The 22,229-nt window shown below is 43.3% G+C and overlaps 1 protein-coding gene across 1 annotated transcript in view; it reads left to right on the forward strand.

The window, feature by feature from the left end:
• Window positions 1-22,229, forward strand: part of AOX1 (aldehyde oxidase 1) — an 81,752-nt gene that overhangs the window by 33,690 nt on the left and 25,833 nt on the right. The window contains exons 15-22 of the mRNA XM_047720684.1: window positions 870-1,032; window positions 2,702-2,794; window positions 6,671-6,840; window positions 7,484-7,610; window positions 10,457-10,579; window positions 14,089-14,185; window positions 19,932-20,056; window positions 21,498-21,631. Coding sequence (XP_047576640.1) covers window positions 870-1,032; window positions 2,702-2,794; window positions 6,671-6,840; window positions 7,484-7,610; window positions 10,457-10,579; window positions 14,089-14,185; window positions 19,932-20,056; window positions 21,498-21,631 — 1,032 coding nt within the window. The remainder of the gene's footprint in view (window positions 1-869; window positions 1,033-2,701; window positions 2,795-6,670; window positions 6,841-7,483; window positions 7,611-10,456; window positions 10,580-14,088; window positions 14,186-19,931; window positions 20,057-21,497; window positions 21,632-22,229) is intronic.

Here is a 22,229-nt window from a genome sequence, read left to right on the forward strand (position 1 = left end):
ATTCCAGTAAGATTTCATGATTATTTCAGGTGTTTTGATTATAGTGAATTCTGAAGTGGGCATCATGTAGTCTGCATGCGTGTGTGCATGTGTGGGGGTGGGGGTGTGTGAGAGAGACAGACAGACAGGGGGCAGGGAGATGGAGAAGGAAAGAAAGAGAGAACCCATCTCCCAGTACTAAGACCAGTAAGCAAAATAAGAAAATACTCATTTTCTACCATGAGAAAATAATTTACCATGATTAAAAAAAATAGACTCTTTGGAGTTTGTCTTATAATAAATGGCTAAAGTCATTTGCTTACATGATTTTTGTTTCTCTAGATAATACTGATAGCTGATATTTCTGGAGCATTGACTAGGTTATCAGTTACCATTTCAAAAGTAGAATGGTTACCAACAAAGAAGAATGGTTAAAAGTATGAACTCAGTCAACCCCAATGAACTCTGTGATCTCAGTCAGCTTACTGAGCCTCAGTGTCTTTCCTTATCCGTCAAAGGGTGGTAATGATCCCCACCTCATAGGATTAAATGAGTGACTACAAACAAGGTGCTTACAATAGGACCAGGCATGCAGTGAACATTCTAGTGATATAGGGGTCAGTTACTGCTGAGCGAAGGACTTAACACAAGCTGTCATTTCTTTCTCATGACCATTCCAGGAGGTGAGTTCTACTCTCATTCTCCTCTTACCGATGAGGAAGGGGTGGGCCTGGGCCAGACACCTTGAGAGTGAAGGACTGTGGGTTGGCCAGCTGTGGAGCTTGTCCTCTTATTCCCTGTATCCCACTGTTATTATTTGTCTCACACAGGAGTGAGCCTGTGATGTAATGAGTGTTGTCAGCTAGGTGTCTTCTCTTTGGTTCCCATAGGCCCTGGAATGAAGAGATGTTGGATGCGGCTTGCAGGCTGGTTCTGGATGAAGTTACCCTTCCAGGCTCAGCTCCGGGCGGGAGGGTGGAGTTCAAGAGGACCCTCATCATCAGCTTCCTCTTCAAGTTCTACCTGGAAGTGTCGCAGTTTCTGAAGGGGATGGTAAATGGAACTGACCGCATGTTAGCTTTCCCAGCACTGAGGGCTGCTGTGATACCCAAAGTAGAGGCAACAACCCCATGGGGAACAGCTATGGAATAGGGGGGACACAACTCAAATTAAAACCCTTGGCCTTGCTGGGCATTCTCTGGGCTGGCCGTTGATGGCTGGCTTGAAGAAGATTTGCAAGGAGAGCAGAGTTGGGCAGGCCTGTGTTTAACACTACTCAGCCATCATGTTTCTGACTGTTGTTGGTCTAGGAGGTGTGCAGAAAGCTCGTTCATGAGTTGAATATATTTTCCCCTCAGCAGAGCATCTCTCCCACTCGTTAAGGGTCACCTTCATGCATTTGACTCTCTTTTCTGGATTCAGCTCATTTCTCTCACCTATAAGACGATGATAGCATCCACTCCACAAGGTTATGGTGAAATGGGTCTTCACAGGAAAAGGGCTCAGTGGGTCCCTAGTGCTTCTGAGGAGCATGGGAAGACTGCCTTGTAGTCATCTTGGTAATAGTAGTATCACCCAGGCATTCTTTTGCCTGGTCTCCCTTGTGCCGAACAGTTACAAGGTTGTTGATTCTGGAGGACACAACTAAAAGGATTTCTCTGAATAAATTTTCTAGACCCAAAAGGAACTTGAAGCATACTGGCCTCATTAATCCCATGCTACATCCAGCTGATCCAACTAGACTAGAAGCCAAGAACATTCTTCATGTGGTGTAGAACTTAGTATGATCTTTAATAAGAGTCACAAAATTTTCTCTTAATACTGCTTCTGAGAGTATTTTTTCATTTTAGAAGGAGTCAACTAAGAACCAGAGGGTTATATCCAGTGTCTGAGAATGGAAGACTGACAATGTCTAAGTGACACACTCACCAGGCAAACAAAAGAGGAAAAATAAAAGCCAACTGTAGACTCCTCCAGTTAATAGCAAACTAATACAATTTCTTGGGTGAATCAAGTGATATCACTTAAAGTGTCTACCTTGTAGTCTCATGCTTTCCATTCAACCTCCTCTATCAATATTGCTCTATTATTAAAAATAGTGGCCTTTGTTGGCTTTAATTTTACATTAAAAAATTTTAATTGTAAAAACTAACCATCAGGTGTACTGTTTAAAGTCTCATATAAGGACGCAGTGATCTGTTCCTCTCAGTTCTCAGAGGTGTCCCTCCTAGGGCTCTGGGCCCCTTGCTCCTGTGGGGCTGTGGCAGGCAGAGAGCCGTCTGTAGTTTCCTTCCTTTCCCGCTGGCGAGGTGGTGCAACACAGAGCTGACATTCCTTCGCTTTGGCTCTCACCTTTTCCCAGCTTGAGTACTCCCTTCCTTCCCATTTTATTTACTTAGCTCCTGTCTTCCCGTTTTATTAGTTTGTAAGTCCTCAGATCAGTTAGGCAAGCGTGTGAGAGGATCCTAAGAAACCTAAAGACGTTGGAGGTCAGTCATCTGTATTCAGTTGGCGCTTCATGATGTGTAGTAGTATGTATGGGCCTTCCAGAACATGTGTCCTGGTGGTCAGAGAGCTGTGGCTACCCCCAGGGTTCTGTGCAGAGCAAGCACTTGCTGAATGGTAGACTTCCCAGTTGAGCTGCTTGTCAAGAACCATGGTAACCTCCCTTCTAAGACTGTTCCGGCCTATTTTAAATCTCTGCTATGGTTCCGCCCTTCAGGATCCTGTTCACTATCCTAGCCTTGCAGACAAGGATGCGAGTGCCTTAGAAGACCTTCATTCCAGACATCACTCCAGTACCTTAAAGTACCAGGTGGGTGGCTTTTTTTTTTTTTTTTTAAATCAAAGGCCTGGCCTGTAATTCCTTCACCTGGATACCCCACTCCCCTCACAGTGATTCTCAAGCTTTCTAAGCTCTAGCTCCCCTTCTGGTGAACTCGGGCTTCTCCAGTGTTAATTACAATTTCAAACTCAGTGACAAATTTTGACAGAAGATAGAACTAGCCATGGCAGTTTTCTAAAAAATACCTGTTTTGGTCTTGAAGTTCGTGTGTTTTGCTCTGTGGCCTTGAACCACTGACAGGCATGAGCTGTGGCTAGCTTGCCACACACTTTCTGCTTTGGCGTTGTGGAAGCCAGAGCACAACCAAAGTCAAATTCTGTGTCAAGGCCGGTGGCTGCTTTGATTTCATTTATAGAGGAACAGAAAACACACCCTTGGAGGTTGCTGAAAATGCAGTCATGGTTTTTTTTTTTTTACAAAGTTACTGGTTTACTTTGTTTTTGAATGAGCAGTTCTATACACAACAGATACATTGTTGAACACGACATCTGAGACTAATGATGTACTACATGTTGGCTAATTGAATTTAAATTAAAAAAAAAAAAAAAGTTTGCTTCCCCAGTCTCTATTCTTCGGGTATCTTTTCTGTGAGTTACATTTAGAGCTGAATCAAACTAAATTCTAAGAGCTATTCAAGCTCTCCTAATGAAAGCTGACTATTAAAACAGAATTCCTCACGACTTTCAAATGGAGTTTTCCACCACAACATTGTAAAAATACCGCCCAAAGTCACCCTGTTGGTAAACTGAATAAGATTGGATGTGGTTTTCCTTAAAATTATTATCAAGAAACTTTACCTTGAGAGTTTCATTAAGTCAAGAACACGACGAGGCTTTTGAAAGCATCAGTTCATTGACTCTTGTTGGATTGTTGCAAAAGCTGACAGTACGTCATAAGGAATGTTGCCGTTGCTCCATCTCTCTTAAGGTTTTAGGTTCAGGATGTCCAAAAATTCAAGGACACCAAAACCCATTGAAAGTGATGATATTGAAAGTTTTAAAAAGCTGTCATCTTTCCTAATGTTCTGCAAAATATGGAAGCTGCAACCTTCAGCTTATAAATACCGTAATGTTACCTTCACAGTGGAATAAACCTCAGAAAGGAACAACAGCACATTAACGGGCATTCAAACCACCCAAAGAGAAGTGACAGCTCTCACACAGCGGATGGTCGTAAAAGGGAGCTTGTTATTATAGATTGCAAGGCCAAGTTTTGGAAGTAGTTCATCTCCCACACAGATGAGTTTTCTTTTTGTTTTCCTGTGTTTTTTTTTTTATACACACAGATATTTGCCTTGCTCGAGCATCTCTAGCATTCGTGACAAACATCTTTCCCCAAATCAGTTCATTTGCGCTTCAGGAGATCACCAGTTTGAAGAGACAAATTCATTCCTCTGTGGTCCCTTCAGCCACATAACAAGCAGAAGTAACGAGTCGGGTACAGCCTTTTTCACTGGTAGATTCACCCCAACGAACTACCAAAAAAAAAAAAAAAGAGTGTTGTATCTTCAGCTAAAACAATCGACTGCATTTTTTATTATAGACTAGGAAAAATATGTATTTGGGGATTTTTTTCTTCAGTCTTTTTGCCGGCCTCACACAGCAGGGTTGTGAGCAGGGTTTCAAAAGGTTTTGTTGTTGTTGTTTTTCCCTCCCAGTGCTATCATGTGTTTCATTATTGACAAGAAAAAGTATTATGTCATAGAAAATAGAAAACTCCCAGAGCCTCAACGGGTACTTGAGGATGTGTTTCCTTAATATTTAAGCTTATGAATGACCTGGAATTTTGCTCTTCATAATGGAAAAAAATCTGTTAGGATTTTTTTAAGGTGGGTGATTTTTCACTCAAGTGTTCAAGTTGCAAGCCCCCCCCCCCCCCCGAGAATCCTAGTACAACAGGTTGGGGTATTTACAGAGCGAGTTGACCCTTACGATCTAGAACACAAAAAACCATACTTGAGGGAGAGCCCTCAGAGCATTTATTTTTCTCTTGATCACCTTCTCAGCTTCTCAAAGGAGAGAGACCAAAGGTCTGACGAGAGCACTTGGTCCCTGAGGACAGAGTGATGAGCTGTGTCTCTGGGGCTGGTCTGTGGGAGCTGCCTCAGATCCCCTTCCATGCCTGAACCCCCACATGTAAAATTTCCTCTCAGTTTCCCTCTTTGCCTACATTCATGGCCTAATGTCTATCTTTATTTAATGGTGCCTGGGTCAAGTCCTAAATTGTCTTTCTTCAAAATCTGCTTTCTAGTTGTGCATTATGTTCTAGTAACTACAAAATTGAAGTTTACATTTAAATGAAACAAATATGGACACTAAAACAAAAAAATGCCTACGGTAAGTGTACATTTTACTGTAAAACAGTAAATTTTGTGTGAGCCAGGAGTAAGTTCATAGCATCCCACACATGTGTCATGTGCCAAGTCAATTTTAGAAATCACTCTACTTTCTGCATGTAATTGTCAGTCAACATTTGGCTGACATTTTACTGTCTTTGATATTATGAAGAGAGTAAGTTTTTATTTTTTCCATATAACTAATAGAAATGTTGAACATGTTTTCAAATTACACGTGCCACTCTCCTTTATCTTCTTGTTATTCTAGGCCTGTCTCCTGCCTGGACAGCCTCCAATCTATCTCAGGCCAAAGTTTTAATTTTTGGGTCCCTCAAGTAGGTTGACAGTGAACCAGGACCTCTCTTCGTGAGTCCCATGAACAGCAGAGAGCATCGGACAAGTGTCCATTTCAGTATCTTCGTCCTGGAATTTCCACCACCCACGTTCCCATCACCAGCCCCTTAGCAGCTGTAGCCTTCATGTGAGGCTCTGAGCTTGGTCTCTGTCCTGCCCCTTAGCCCCTCTCTCTTCATATGTCCATTTCTCCTTCTCCCAATAACCAACCAACCAGGAAAGCTAACAACTCCCTCCTACTTGAAATACTGGGGAAGACATCATGTTTCTTAATGTCTGTTTGGTTCATGAAACATATTTAAGGTACTTAGAGAACCGGTAACAAGACATTTTACTCCATGGGTCTCCGAGAAAGAGTAACATTAGTAAATCATTCTTCAAAATGCAGGTCCCTTTGTCTTCATTCTTTATCAGGATTGTCTAAGTTACAAATTTTAACAATTACTTCTTAACTTCCTCATTTGGAATAGGAAAAGAAGGGCTCTTCTTGTGGACAGCATGCCCTCCGTATTTTATGAAACATAGTCATGATACCATCATGCCCTTCTGAAAAACATTATGTATGCCGTTGCTTAGATACCACAGTAAAATAATTTTGGTAATAAAATTGAAAGAGGGGCGCCTGGGTGGCTCAGTGGGTTAAGCCGCTGCCTTCGGCTCAGGTCATGATCTCAGGGTCCTGGGATCAAGTCCCACATCAGGCTCTCTGCTCAGCAGGGAGCCTGCTTCCCTCTCTCTCTCTGCCTGCCTCTCTGTCTACTTGTGATCTCTGTCTGTCAAATAAATAAATAAAACATTTTAAAAAAATTGAAAGAAATATGGGAGCATTAACAAGATGATATAATTTTACATTTTTAGAAAGAAATATTTATATTCATTTACTCACATAAATGGAAGTTGCATTAGAGATACTTGTGTTCTATATTCAGAAAAAGTAGGGAAAAAAATTAGAACAATTTCATGACCATGCATCCCAGTTTGCCTACTGTATTACTGAAACAGGCTTCTTGTCCTCATGTTATTATTAACAATGACAACTTTCAGTGTCAAAATTGTTCTGGTTTGGATGTAAATTATATAGCTACCCTCTTATGGGAGATGTACATAATATTATAAAAATGATTTTAAAAATGATATGTTGGTTTTTGATTAAACAGAGTGTAGACTCTAAGCAGCTCCCTCAAGACCCAATTGGCCATCCCATCATGCACCTGTCTGGTATTAAGCATGCCACGGGTGAAGCCATCTACTGTGACGACATGCCTACCGTGGACCAGGAGCTTTTCTTGTCTTTTGTAACAAGTTCAAGAGCTCATGCTAAGATTGTGTAAGTGATAAAGTCCTAATTAGACAATATGATTGCCTTTCATCTAAGTCACATAAGTGGTAAGTAATGGTACAAAGAGGATGGGCTATTTATTGGCAATATCCAGTGCAGATTGAGAGGGAAGTTAGATCAAAATGTAGGACTTAATACAATTTGTCCCTCCATGCACAGTTGCCCCTTGAACAACACGGGTTTGAACTACGCAGGTCCACTTATATGTGGGTTTTTTTTTTTAAATGCTAGTACTATGAAAATATTTTCTTTTCTCTAGCTTACTTTATTGTAAAAATACGGTATATAATACATATAACGTGCAAATATGTGTTCTTTCACTGTTGATGTTATTAACGAGGCTTCTGGTCAACAGTAGGCTATTCGTAGTTAAGTTTTGGAGGAATAAAGTTTATATGCGGATTTTTCAACTGTGTAGGGGATCAGTACCCCCAACCCCTGCATTGAACTTGAATTCATTCAAGTTCAAGTAATAGCTTCAATGTCCGGGGAATTTGTTCCCAGTCGTCTGAGAACTATTAGAGTTGGATGTACCTTACCACTCAGACGTCTTATTCTCCAGTTAAGCTTGTTCGCCATGGTCTTTGGGCTGGGGCTTCTCTGAGGACCTGCTCTGTGTGCTCTGATCTAGGTCTTTTGATCTGTCAGAAGCTCTCAGCCTGCCTGGCGTGGTGGACATTGTGACTGAGGAACATCTTCATGGTGTAAACTCCTTCTCCATTTTAAGCAAACCGGAGGAACTTCTGAGGACAGAGGAGGTATGGCATCTTTGCTTTCTGTTTCAAAAATAATTTCCTCGGTTAATGTTCTTAAAGATGGCATCAAATTTGGCACATCATAAAGGATTCCAGTAATTCCTTAAAACACCATTATTCTAATGGTGAATGAATTCAAATATATTTATTTTCCACATAAGAAGTTGACTAGTTCTATAAAAGATACTTGGTGTTTTCCTATTTTCTAGTAGTAATCTTACTACTAGAAGGGGAGGGGCAGAGGGAGAGAGAAAAGAGATGAATCCTAGGCAGACTCCACACCCAGCATGGAGCTGGATGTGGGACTAGATCTCATGACCCTGAGCTCATGACCTGAGCCAAAATCAAGGGTCAGACACTTAACTGACTGGGCCACCCAAGTGCCCCTTTTCTTAGCTTTTAATACGAGAATTCTGTCCCCTTTTCTAAACTCAGTCCAGCTCAGTCATGTATACAGTACTGTGTTCCACCAGGGTCTTTAAGTGAGCACCTAATGTGGCTGGCCACTAGCCGAGTAAGACCCAAGTGGTCCTTACCCTCACAGAGCATAAAGTCCAGAGGAGAAGGTGAAGTGGACCTTTAATGCACTTCCTACTTCATATTAAGCTTACTTACTTGCTCCTTTGTCTTATGTATCCCCCCTGCCTAGTAAAAGCCCCTGAGTGAGACCCTGAGTCTGAGTCATTGGCAGGCTCCGCACACTGCTTCCCACGCAGCAGGTAGAGGAACAGGACAGCGGCTGTTGCCACTTAACGGTTTCAGAGGATTCAGACTGATCTGGCTGCTGCATCTTAAGTTTTCAGAAAATGTACCACGGGCGGCTTTGGGCAGGTTTTCTGTCTAAGGCAGACTTCTCAGTTCAGTGTCGACCCCAAAGCGCTTCCTCCTTCCAGAGTCCCGACTTCCAGCTCTCGCTGGCTGGTTTAGTGGCTACGAATGAAAGCTTGATGACCGCGTGTTAAGGGGAGGTTGAAACTCTCGCAAGGCAGGGCTGTGTGTGGCTGGCAGAAGACAGTGAGGATTGTGGCCTTTGCCGACTGTTAAGTAAACAAGCAAAACCCTTCGGAGCTGCAGGATAGTGCTTCCTCCGGGAGGGGTGCGGACGTTGATGACCAGCATCTCGGGGGCACGTGGGTGTGCCGGGCCACGGGGGCAAACCCAGGCACCCGGGCAGAGCAGAGCAGGGAGCCATCATGAGCACCTTTGTTACTTTAATCCCTTTTGTAAGTTACTCCTTGAAAACGGTCTTTTCACTGCAGAACTTCTAAGCGTATATAAGAACAGAGAATAGTGCAATGAATCCCCGTCGACCATGGCACCAACAGTTGCCAGCGTTTCACCATCCGCCATATAACTGCCCGCTGTCCCCGCCTGCCCACACGCGGCAGACACACTTCTGGGTGTGGCTGTGGGGGTGTGTGCACGCACGCCTGCTAGATCTTTCTTATTACCATTTTTTTTCTGATGACAACACAACTTTGTGCTTGTTGTAGGAAAGACTTAATAGTTGAAAGTCCATTTTTAAATGAGTGATTACCTTTGAATTGTGATCATGGTATAAGGTGAGAGAGAACGGAGCAGTCACAGTGACTTCTTCCAGTCTTATTTTATCTTTCTGGAGCCTTAGTTTTATTCCCATCAACTTTCTGCTCTGATCCCTGCGTGATCTCCTTGGACCACCTGCCCCACTTGCAGGCGGAACAATGGTGGGGACACTCTGTGCTTGCCTGTGTCTTGGCTAGTACGGGCTCAGTCTCTGCATGAAAAGTCTGTGCTCCACCAGCGTTTGGGACACACATTTGCTCACTGGCAAGCTGTGCTTTCATTTCCTCCCTCTGTCGTCTCTGATGAGATGGGCTATGACCTTCTGGTCTTCCCTTTCTAGAAGCTTCCTCTGAGAATGGCCCTGATCATGGTGGCAGGCACAGGTCGAGCCATGTGACTGGCTCTCCTCGACCCCTCCACAGCCCCAGTGCGCTGACCTGGAGTTTTTATGTGACAGTCACTCCCGCCCCTCCTCAGCCACTTCTGCCAGTGATGCCACACAAAGACCCAAACTCCCCTAGTCCCTGGGTGTTGGTTCCTCTACACACAGGGCAAAAAGAAACCACTGAAAGAGGCAGAGCCCTCCAGATTGGTAGGTAGCGGTTTTAATAAGAAAGGGAACTTCTGGGGCCTGGGTGGCTCAGTCGTTAGGCATCTGTCTTTGGCTTTGGTCACAGGGTCCTGGGGTCGAGCCCCCATCAGGCTCCCTGCTTAGCAGGAAGCCTGCTTCTCCCTCTCCCACTCCTCCTGCTTGTGTTCCCTCTTTTCGCTGTGTCTCTCTTAGTAAAATAAATAAATAAAATCTAAAAAAAAAAAAAAAAGGAAAGGAAAGAAAGAAAGGGAACTTTCGAGTCTTATCTCGGGCAGCCACGAGACTGAGAGACATCGGCACCCATCTGCCAGAATCCTAAAAGTGCACACGTGTAGGGGCCTTAACTGGGTTCAGTCCTGTGTGCCATCCAGATGGTCTATACCACACCTTGCTCCCTCAGGCCCCAGTTCCTAGTGGGGAAACCGTACATTCTAAAGACAGGGAAGGAGTGAGGAGCCTCCATTTGCCTGGGTAAAGCTCAAGGGTCCACCGGGATCCCGTCCTGTCAGTGACCTCCTCCAACAGTGGGGTCGCCAGGCCGGCTCTGACAAAGGTGCTTTCTCACCAGAGCCCTTGTTAACAGCCGTGCTGCACATGTGAAGGGGTTAGTTACTGTGTGTCTAGCTCTGTGCTGGGGGGTGGAGGAAAAGGAGTGAAAGGAGAGGGCCTGGGACCTGTGTTCCCTGGGGACAGAAGTCTCTCTGTGTCACAGGTGTCCTGTGTGGGCCAGCTTGTCTGTGCCGTGATCGCGGAGTCCGAGGTTCAGGCAAAGCGAGCAGCCAAGCGAGTGAAGTTTGTCTACGAAGATTTGCAGCCACTGATCCTGACAATCGAGGTAACGAGCACCGATGGATCCGTTAAAATGCTTGTGGTTACAGTGACAGGAAAGAAAATCGGACTCCAAGTGGTGTCCCACACAGAGGGGCTTTGTTGGCCCTAGACTGTCGGTGTCAGCAAAGAACCTGGTTCTGTGCCTCTCCTCTCTGCTGCCCACAGCCCAGGCCTTAGCCCCTCCCCTGGAGTCACAGGATGGCAGCAGGAGTTTCCGGTCTGTGTCCAGGGAGGGAGAGAGCAGCATTGTCCCAGGATTCCCAGGATTCCAAGAGTGAGCCCTGAGGTCCAACCTTATCAGGCCACTTGGGCCACACACCCATCTCTGAACAAATGATTAGCCAGAGGCATGGCGGACCTGTTGGTTACTGCTGAGGAGTTAGGTTTCTTTGAAATGTGTGGGCTTCAGGGGGGTGGGAGGGGGGGATGGAGATGTGAGCAGAAATCTGGTCACTGAAGGGGGCAGGTGAGAGGGGGGCTGCGTGGGCAGCCAGTGGTGTCCAGGACCCTGAGTTCACCGGCACCCTGACTCTCTCGGGGGATGTGCAGGAACCAGCAAGACGCTCTGTGAAGCAAATATTGGAGACACTATGTTTAGATTCGTTAGAGTATATCTGATGAGTATGAGGAATGGAATCCTATGATACCTGTCGCTATTTTGGCCACTTAAACCAACTGGAGTATTGCATTTTCTATCCTGTTTTTTAGAAAGGAGTTAGAGATTTACAAAGATACAAGACTCATCTCCATGAAATGATAGGGTGTTCTGTATCCATTTCATTGGTTCCTGTAATTTACTGAATAATGAAAGCATGCAAGTTGGGAAAGCAGCATGAATAGATTAGATGCTGCACAGACAGGCTCCATGGACTCTGGGAATACATTATCTTCAAATCGAAATAAATGACTTGTTCTCTAGGTGACTAGCGTGCCCTGTGGTGGAGAATGAGAAACTGCCTTGGCTCAGATTAGTGTCTCCAGAAGAACTTGGCCTTGGTGTGTTTCTTATCGTGCTGTCTTATTCCTAGGAGCATAGCGTTTGTTTATGGACAGTGTCATCAGTGTTTTAAACATGAAGTTAAAATCACATCAAGAAGACAAACATACAGGGGCGCCTGGGTGGCTCAGTGGGTTAAGCCGCTGCCTTCGGCTCAGGTCATGATCCCAGGTCCTGGGTTCGAGCCCCACATCGGGCTTTCTGCTCAGCAGGGAGCCTGCTTCCTCCTCTCTCTCTGCCTGCCTCTCTGCCTACTTGTGATTTCTCTCTGTCAAATAAATAAATAAAATCTTTAAAAAAAAAAAAAAAAAAAAAAAAAAAGAAGACAAACATACAGAAGTTAAGCCGGAGTCAAGGAGTGACAAAGTTTCCCTAAAATTTCCTAGCCAGTTTCAGATTCAAACGTTCTCTTCCCTTCCTAGTCAGATGTTTCCTCTGCACTTGTCTACTTTATGCGCTCATTCCCCAGCATTTTGTTTTCAAGGTTCTTCTAAATAAGAAATTATTCCTTAACTACTTCATAAGAAATTATTTACATGCTACTTCATCAAAATTTTGTTGACAGTCCTTTGCCCAGTCCTGTTGGCTGAATGTTTTCCCTTCCCCACCCCAACCTTCCAGTCAAATAAATTTCTAAACAAGCAAACAGAGGCCACACTCTCCTTGCCCTCCCTCACTCCATCTGGCAGATCCCCCGTTGTTTGCCAGAGAATACCAGCATCAAACACCAAACTTTGACATGTGGAGGAGAACTGACTCACATTTTTATCAGAGTTCAAGCTCTCCAAGGTCAACCAACTGGATCAGAGTGGATTTAATCAAAATTTTTAGCAGGAAAATATGCCCAGCTCCACACACATTACAGGTTTTTTTTTTTTTTTATCACTTTTTTGGACCAAGAATTATTTGGGAAATTGTCTCAAAGTTACTCAAAAAGCAAGCAGCAAGTAAAGTGGAAAAAGATTACACTTTTAAAAAATAGGATTTATAAAACTTCTGTTTTCAACCTGGAATATCTGAATTGTAGATTAATAAGAAAGACAAAAAAATTCATTCTAGAAGGAATTGTATTATCAATTTAAATAGCATTAAAAAAATAAATGTATCTCTGCTACTAGCACTGAGGTTTAACCAAGCTTATGCTTTCTAGAGTGTTTAATAGTGTAAATGGCAAAACTCTTTCAAAACTCTTGGCTCAAGGGATCAGGCTGATGACCAGAAAAACATGCCCCCCCACCAGAATCTATCAGTCGTCATGGTCAACAACATGACCGCAGCTAACACTTAGGTCAAAGCAGGTTTTATGCATTAACTCCCTAAAAGCTCACAACAGTCCTGTGAAGAAAAACTGTTATTATCTTTATTCTGTTGAAGAAACAGGAAGACAGCTCACACAGTCACACAGCTAGTCAGAAATTGAAACAATGAGCACACCGTCTGTCAAGGAACCCGGCTCCCCCCACTTTCTGAATGGAGGCAAGGGCAGTGTCACGATACAACAGCTCTGGAAGGTACCCTATAGGTCTAAACATCTACTAGTGGTCAGAGGAAACCAGAGTTGGGATCATTCCTAACTGCCTGGGGCTGGGATTTCATGGGTGACCAATAATCCCCGGCAGGTAATGCTGGCAGGAGCTGGCATGTCACATTTGCCAGGGGACACTGGGATTACAGCAAGAGAAATTCCTAGAAAAGCTAAGAAAACCAGCCTAGATGATTGTAGCTGCACCCCTGATGATGTGTATCCAGCATTGTCTCCCTTCACTGGGCACCCAGGAGAAGCCAGTGGGACCCAGCACGTAAGTGGCTTTGTGATACCCAGACTGGGCTTGTACTGGAATCTCGCTTCCAGGACTGGAGTCCCAGATGCTCTATTGCCTTGTGCAAATGCTGTGCTCGTCCTCCCAAAAGAGGAGCATGGGCCCTCCAGGCCCACCATGATCCTTGTCACTGGAATGCATTTAGTTAGCATTTACTGAGCATTTATCGTATGCCATGTAAGCTCTTTGCCCGTCTCATTTCATTTTATCTGCACAACTCCATCAGAGCTATGTGCCCACCTGTGTCTCCGTGGTACAGACGAGGCTCAGAGAGAAGAGATAATAGGCCCACAGTCAAACAGGTAGTCAGTGGAGAGAATGGACATGATTCTGACTGGGTCCAGAGTCCTGAGCTCTAAACCATGTGCTGTGTGGCCTTGGCTATGAACAGTGGGTTGTGGAGCGAATAGTACAGTCTTCCTGGAAAATATTAGTTCCATTCCGGGACCACCTTCCGTGCTGGGGTTCTCCCTGAGTGTCCTCCATTTTGACTCGATGGGCACGTTTGTCCTGGCTCTGTGAGGGGTCTCTCTGAAGGCTGGTTCTTAGCTCGTTGCTGGGACTGTGCTGAGTGAAGGCGCAGGGGGTTCCAGAGCAGGAGACATGCTGCCCCGACTCCGATGACGCCGCAGCGAGGGTGGCGGCCGCCAGAGGGCTGGTGTCCGGCCCAGAGCCTCACTTGTCTCTCCTTTCCAGGAAGCCATACAACACAGCTCCTTCTTCGAACCAGAGAGGAAACTGGAATATGGAAATGTTGATGAAGCATTTAAAGGGGTTGATCAGATTCTAGAAGGTAAAGCTCTCTGAAAAACATGAGGAGAGGGGAAGCAGCCCAGAAGGCTTGTGAGCATGTCTGGTTTAATGCTAACTTTGCCTTTCAGAAATCGTCTAGAAATCAGCTGAGAACTGTCACTTCATTCACACATGCATTTCCCTTTGTCACTGGGGTGTGTGTGTGTGTGTGTGTGCGTGTGCGTGCGTGTGTGTGTCTAGAGTACAGCAGGGAGGTGAAGAGGGAGGCCCAGCCCCTATATGGTGTGCTGACTGCCTGCCCCATCATGGCCGCAGTTTTTAATCCGATGTCGTCTCTTTTCCTGCTCATAACCACCCTGCAGATCAGGAAACTGAGGCTCGGAGTATATGAACACAGTCATAAAACAGCTACTAAGTGACAAAGCTGGTAATCGAATTGACAGCTTTTCTTAGGATTTCCAAAGCCCATGTTTCCCTTCCATCCTTTCTCTGACTTCTCCCTCCCTTCCTTCCAGACTTCCTTCCATTGTGTATATGTGTCATTAAAATGGAATTTCTCTCTTAGAAAAGTTGATTACAATTTTCCAATAAAATTTTTATAACTTTTTATTTTGAAATAATTTTAAATTTACAGAAAAGTTTCAATAACATTAAAGAAACTCCCAGTTACTCTTTATCCAGATTCCCTGATTATTAACACTTTACTACACTGGCTTAATCATTCTCTCTTCCTGTACACACACACACACACACACACACACACACATTTTTTTCTGAGCCATTTGAGAGTAAGTTACATGCTCATTTACCCCTAAATACTAGTGTGTGTTTCCTTAGAGCAAGAACATCATCTTCCTTAAACAGTTATCAAAATCAGAATGTGCACATTGACATAATACTGTTTGTTAACAGCAGATCGTATTCAGATTTTGCCATTTGTCTCAGGAAAAAAAATGTACCTTTATAGTAGGAAAAAGGTCTACCATGGGTCTTCACACAGACTTTCCCCGCCCTGCCCTGCCGTGACCCCTGCTAGAGAGCCGACCTTAACCCCTGCTGTGCAAGAGCTGATTGCCCCAGGTGTGTTGCTGGGTGGGCGTGGGTGTTCTGAACCACATCTCAGGGCGGAGAATTTCTCATTTGACATTGTCTGTCTTTAAGTGAATTTCTGGGGTATTGGCATCTAGTGCATATTTGAAACCACCATCACCCTAATTTTTCTCTCCAGCCCCGAGCCTAAGCTCAGAAGCGGCCCAAGGCCTACTAACATCCTCGAGTGCACAGCCAGAGGTCTGGCAGGTGTATCCGCCCAGCCACTTGAGGTCAAAGCCCATCGTGTTTCTTAACTCTGCTGCTGTGTTAGAGCAGAACGTGGTCACGTGCTGCCTGGATGACGTCATCTGGAAGCCGTAGCAAAGACACCTTGCGCCATCACTCTTCCAGTATTCCCTGGCACGCCGTTTGATCAGCTGTGGGACTTGGCAGGACCCATCTCCCCGCTTTAAAATTATATCAGTAAAATAATCCTGATCTCAGAGATCCATTGTGAAGGTTCTAAGAGATAACACAAGTGTGCTTGGCATAGAGCTTGGCACATCCGTAACAACGAGTGATAATTACTCCTAGGCTTAGATGTTTCTGTTGTCCTCTGGACACTATTTCACTGTCTCCTGAGCTAACACACTGGTGGGCACTCATTTAGCACACCCGGTGTTTCCCGGTGCCTCCCAGTGGGAGCCACTTATGAGACCTGCCTGGAGACCTGCCCCCTTTCTGGAATTCTGGAATTGGAGGATCCAGGATAGTGCAGGAATGTGCTTTTGACAAACGTTCACGGTGTTCCAGGCGATTCTTAGGACTAGTGAAATGTGGCAAACACTTGAAGGCTGGGTCTGTTTTCTGGGAGAGGAGGAGGGAGCATTTCAGCATGAAGAGATGATGGTGTGAGCATCTTGGAAATGCCCATTTTTAAGGGGGTCCTTCCACTTGGACCATAGTATGTTCTTGCCGTCTGTTTTTGTGTGAATTCAGTTGTTGTTCTTCCCCTGGACATCTTATTTTATCATTTAATTAAGGAATTGATTCAGCCTGTCTCTGACTTGAATTTTAGTTTGTATCCTTCCCCTTACCCTACTGATAAATGCAAAAGTGGTACAAGATGCTTTAAAAGGGACACTTACATTGATTTTAAATTTCCACCTTCTTGACTCACTAGTGTGAGGTATTTTTTTTTCTTACAATGCAGTTATCATTTGAATTAAGATTTTTGGCCACAATTTCAGTGAGAGGTAACTGGAAGTGATGATCATCATAACAGCACTTTGTCCCTTAGGAACATAGCTGCCCTAAGAAAATCAAATATTTAAAAGATAAACTATGTAGAACACTAACGACATCAAGTCTTAGACTGTGTTCTTGAAGGGACTGAGATCATGGTTTGTTTTTATCCTCTGAAAATACATTCGGCCCCTTCCTGGCCCTGATGTCATAGCACTGGGAGGGCCTTAGAAACTCCCCAGCCGAGGCCCTGAGGCGAACATCTTTCTCTACATGAAACCTCTTCTCGTTTCTCTCCTTAAAAATGGCTGGAGAGCACAGAAGGCAGTCTGTACAGCAGGATTTGCAAGAGATCTAGGAGCCGTGAAGTGGAGATTATCTTCCCCTCATCCCGTCCTACTGGGCACAATACAGGTAGCCTCCTGCGTAGCCTGATGGCTTTTCAGCCTTTAAGGGCTTCTTATTAAAATGGAAATGTGCCCGGAGGAATCACTCCTAAACCCACAGTGGAATCAGATTTTATCTCAGGGATTAGCTGATCAAATTAGTTGATCAAATTAGTTGACAGCAACACCCTGGGAGGAAGAGAGGGGGGCGCCGTGGGCGGAGGGCGGCAGGGTGGATGGTACGATGTAACAGGGTTAGCGTGTTTTCCAGGTGTGAGCAGAAACAGCTCTAATAGTTGGTAGCTTTTCATGTTTTAAGTGAAGTAGGTGTTTAACAAAATAAATTCTGATTGGATCGTGGGGACACTAATATGGCAAACCATGACTTTGAGCCACTGTCAGGTGGATTTTTAATGTGCAGTCTTTGATAAAACCTTACATTAATTGAGATTTGAGGGGCGCCTGGGTGGCTCAGTCAGTTAAGCATCTGCCTTCAGCTCAGGTCATGATCCCAGCGTCCCAGGACTGAGTCCCAGGTCCGTCTGGCTTCCTGCTCTGCGGGGAGTCTGTCCTCTCTCTTTCTGCCCCTCACCCAGTCGTGCTCTCTCTCAATCTCACTCTCTCCCTCTCTCAAATAAATAAAATCTTGGAAAAAAAATAAAATTGAGATTTGAGTTTTGACATTATACATGAAACAATCTCATTTTTCTGTATCTTTTTCTTTATTCAGAGTTTGGATAAGATAGGAAATCCAGACATCAATACAAAAGATTTCCTTGGGAATCTCCCTTAAACCATTTGTGAATCCCTGTTATTGGATACATTTTTAATTGTTTAAAGTTCTCCCTTTCGCCTAATATGATGGTTGGTCATAATTGTATTCTGTTTTTTTCTGTTTACTCTTTCCCCCCCTATCTTTCAATGGCTTAGTGGAAGATTTTTCAGAACTCCATTTTGATGAATCTGTAGTGTTTCTCAGTGTATCTCTGTCTGGTTTTGTTTTGTTTTGTTTTGTTTTTTGGTGGTAGTTCTAGATGTAAATTTTACACCTAGAACATACTATATATAACATATATATTACAATATATCTTGTAGCAACATTTTCTCAGTTTGCACATAGAAATCTTACCTTTCTTCACATCCTTTTACTCTCTCTCATTTATTATAGTCCTAAAAAATTCCTTCTTTATACTCTGAGTACTTCATGAATCAATGTTATAATTTTGCTTTCAATGCAATTTGTAAAATTCAAGAGGAGAAGGAAAGTCTATTGTGTTTACCTGTAGTTGTAGTATTTCTGTTGTTCTCTCTCCTTCCAAATGTTCCAAGATTCCATTAAAAAAAATAATTTCTTGTCTGCTTCACAACTGTCTTTAACCATTATTTTAGGATAGGTCTGTTTAAGACAAATTCTTAGTTTACTTCATTTAAGACTGTCTTGATTTCTTTTTCATTCTTGAAGAGTATTTTTGCTGGATATAGATTTTTGAGTTTCCAGGTCCTTTAGAAGTTGAAGAAAGACGTTGGACCTTTCCTCTGGTCTCCACGGTTTCTGATGAGAACCTGCCTTATGAAGTGTCCTTCCCCTATAGGCAAGGTAGTGTTTTTCTCTGTCTGCTTCCAAGATATTTTCTTATTTTTACTTTTCAGAAGTTTGACTCTGATGTGTCTTGGCATGAATTTCTATGGATTTATCCCATTTTCAAATATTCACTCAGCTTCTCAAATCTGTAGGTTCATGTTTTTTGCCAAGTTTAGGAAATTTTCAGCCATTATTCCTTCAAGTATTTGATGTCAGTGACCCAGATGGTCAGTCTTTTTATTTAATCGAAGCTCTGGTCATTGTCTTTTCAGTCTCTTCTTTCTGATGTTCAGGTTAGGCAGCTCTGTTGTTCTGTGTTCTTGATGACTGGTTATTTCCTCTGTTCTCTTCATTCTCTTGTTGAGCTTTTTGGTGGTTGTATTTCTTAGTTCTAAAATTTCCATTTGACTCTTTTTGTATCTTCTGTTTCTTTGCTGAAATTTCCCATTTTCCCATGTGTTTTAAGTGTTTATGTAAATGCTCTCTGAAGCATTTTTATGATGGTTGCTTTAAAATCCTTGTTAGGTAATTCTAACATCTGTGTCATCTCAGTGTTGGTATGTCGATTGTCTCTTCTCATTCAAGTTGAGTTCTTGGTATAATGAGTGATTTTCAATTGTATCCTGGTCATTTGGCTAAAATGTTGTAAGACTCTGGATCTTATTTACATTATCTATTTTACCAGAACTCCTCTGACCCCATGCTGGTGGGAAAATGGGGGTTGCTGCCTTATTATTGCTAGGTGAAGGGTGGAAGTCCAGATTTCTCATGTGGTTTCCAGTGATACCTCCACAACACAGGGTTTGGGGCATCTCATTATAGCCTGACAAGTGTGGAAGTCTAGATTTTTCTACCCACCTTTTGCAGATATGAATGGGGCCACAGTGTTTTCACTGGAGTAGAGTGGTCATTGTATAAAAGTTTTCTTGCTAGGCTTCCCATCTCGTGGTCCCTTAGATGGAGAAAGTAGGCTTTTCTTGGGGATTTTCTTTCTGTGTTTTCCTGTTGGTATTTTGGGATTGCTGGCTTCTCTGGTACCAAGTCTGGGATACATGAAGTAAACAGCAACAACAAAGAACTTAACTCACTAAACTCACCATGTGTCTTTCCTTGGATCCCAAACTGCCTAGCTGGTCTGCCTTCTCTCTACCTTTCAGAGTCTTCTTATATTTCTTTTGCATATAAATAAATAAAGTTGTTTGCTGTACTTAGTAGAAGGAACCAAGAGAAGTGCATGTACTCCATCTCATCTTGGACCAGAAATCTCCTTCTACAGTGTTTTGACTGGCTCTAGAACATCACACACCTTTTCCTAGGACTCTGTGACCTACCATATCGGAAGAACTGACAGATATCCATACCGGACTGTTCTTCAAATCTGCAGATATAATGAAATCTACGTGTTCATGGCCCTTAACTGTGTAGCCTGCTGTCCTAGCAATATCACAGTTGGTGGAATTTCTCCGTAATGGGCGAACAGCTAGGGGATGCTACCTGTTCTTTCTAAAAGCCTCCTTGACTCTGATACTTTCCTATAACAGGTGAAATACGTATGGGAGGTCAAGAACATTTTTATATGGAAACCCAGAGCATGCTTGTTGTTCCCAAAGGAGAGGACCAAGAAATCGATGTCTATGTTTCTACACAGTATCCCAAATACGTACAGGTAACTGTGGGGCTGTTGCAGAGGGGAGGTGGCTAAGTTAAGTGGTTTCTGCTGGCAAAACATACCAAGAGCAATTAAAGACAAAAATTCACCACGGGAACTGAAGGAATTTGGAGTACTAACGGCCCTATCTGTTAGGGTATTAATAGCTCAAAACTTTTAAGAGAATGTTTTGAAAGTAGGCACCTTTTGTTTGTGGATTTATAACTTCAGAACCAGTTATGGCGTCAGCAGGTCTCTTTTGCTGTACTCTTGGCATTACTAAGAATGCGAAAAAAAAGAGGAAAGCCTGCCCTCCAAAGCTTTTAAGTACCTAACTCACATGAAGCAGTTAGGAAATGGCATTGGACAGAATGGAACCAAATACTTAATCAGCTAAGTCAGGATTTACACAGATGGAAGAGTTAAGAGAAAGAAGAGTTTGCTGAGGGCTAGAATCATCCAGAAAGTCCATGGAGATGAAGTCTTCATTGTGAAAGCAAGAGGGGCAAAGCTAAGGGGTTGACTCAGTAGGTCATACAAGCCAGTGTTATTACCAGAGCAGGTAGGAATGTGGGAATGTGCGGACTAAAGCCTTTTAGAAGCGGGAACATTGAGAAGGGCCAGGCGAGTGCTGTTTCAGACCGGTCTGCTCCGCATTCCCTGTGTGATGCTGGGCCCATCATTTCGTCCCCCTTGGGCTCCATATCTACAAACATGAGTTGTTAAGACTAAATGACCTCCAAACACTAGGACAGCAAGGAAGAGCAAAACCTGCATCCAGGGAGGGACCCACAGACCCACACATCAGCTCAGTAACAATCCAGATGGTAGGCGAGAAACGTCTCTGGTAGAGACAGCAGAATGTGGGGAAAAGGTCAGGCTGAGAGAGCTTTGCAAGGCCTCAAAATCTCACTGCTTCAGGAAACCTATCCCAAGGGATTAGTATGGAAAGGACACTTTGGATATGGTTCATGGGGAAATTTTTCAAAAATTTATTAGCATAGGGGCACCTGGGTGGCTCTGTCAGCTAAGCATCCAACTCTCAGTTTCGGGTCAGGTCATGATCTCAGGGTCATGGGATTGAGCCTTGCACTGGGCTCCATGCTGGGCTTGGAGCCTGCTTAAGATTCTCTCTCTCCCTCTGCTCCTTCCACCCCCAGTCCCCGCCCACCCCCTGCCATGCTTTCTCTCTCTCAAAAGAAATTATTAGCACAAAAATATTCTGAAAGGACTGAAAGGACTACTTAATATTAATGATAGTTCTTGCAATGTCATAATAGCTAAATGCCGCTGATATCAGTTGTGGATGTGCTTAGGTTATTGGAAGCTGTCCTGTTATTTAGTGTAGCTACACAGTTTTTGCATTGTGTGTAACATTTTGGAATCAAAAACGAGTAAGTCCTGCTCCACTCCCTTGCTGCAGATGGATTGGATTAATGGGAACTATTATCATTCACAGGACATCGTTGCTTCGACCCTGAAGCTCCCAGCTAACAAGGTCATGTGTCATGTCAAGCGTGTTGGTGGGGCTTTTGGGGGGAAGACTTTCAAAACCGGCATCATGGCAGCTATCACCGCATTTGCCGCCAACAAGTAAGTGGAGAAAATCTGCTCAATCAGATTAAAAATAAAATGAAGTCATGCTGTGCATTCTCAATACTGAGGTTCAGGAGGAAGAATTCGGGTGAAGATTATTTAAAATCATATATGGTATACAAATACACAAAGCTGCCGTTTTATTACAACTTTTTTATCTTATATTGTCATACCAGATACTAAGAACCAAAATGAGACTCAAGGACCCAAAAGAGTGAAAGCCACAGTAAAAATACCTGAAGAGCAGACAGAAACAAGTCCCAGAGGGATGCTGGTTACTTGTCTTAGCACGTGTGTGTGTGTATAGGTCACTTCAACAATTTGAAAAAAGCTCAATCATATATATAATATATATTTGACCATATATATTATTTATATATATTATATATATGATAAATATATATGTAAAATCCTTGATGTGTATTTATATATAACATATTATATATGCTATATAATATATATTAAGTATATATATAAATAAATATATGTGTTCCTACATATATTTTCTTGATTTAAATGGAGATTTTTGCTTTTGTGATGCTTACCTTTATTTACATTTATTTAATTATTTACATTATATATATTTACATTATAT

Source organism: Lutra lutra, chromosome 3 (genome assembly GCF_902655055.1).
Source record: "Lutra lutra chromosome 3, mLutLut1.2, whole genome shotgun sequence".
In the NCBI taxonomy this organism is placed as follows: domain Eukaryota; kingdom Metazoa; phylum Chordata; class Mammalia; order Carnivora; family Mustelidae; genus Lutra; species Lutra lutra.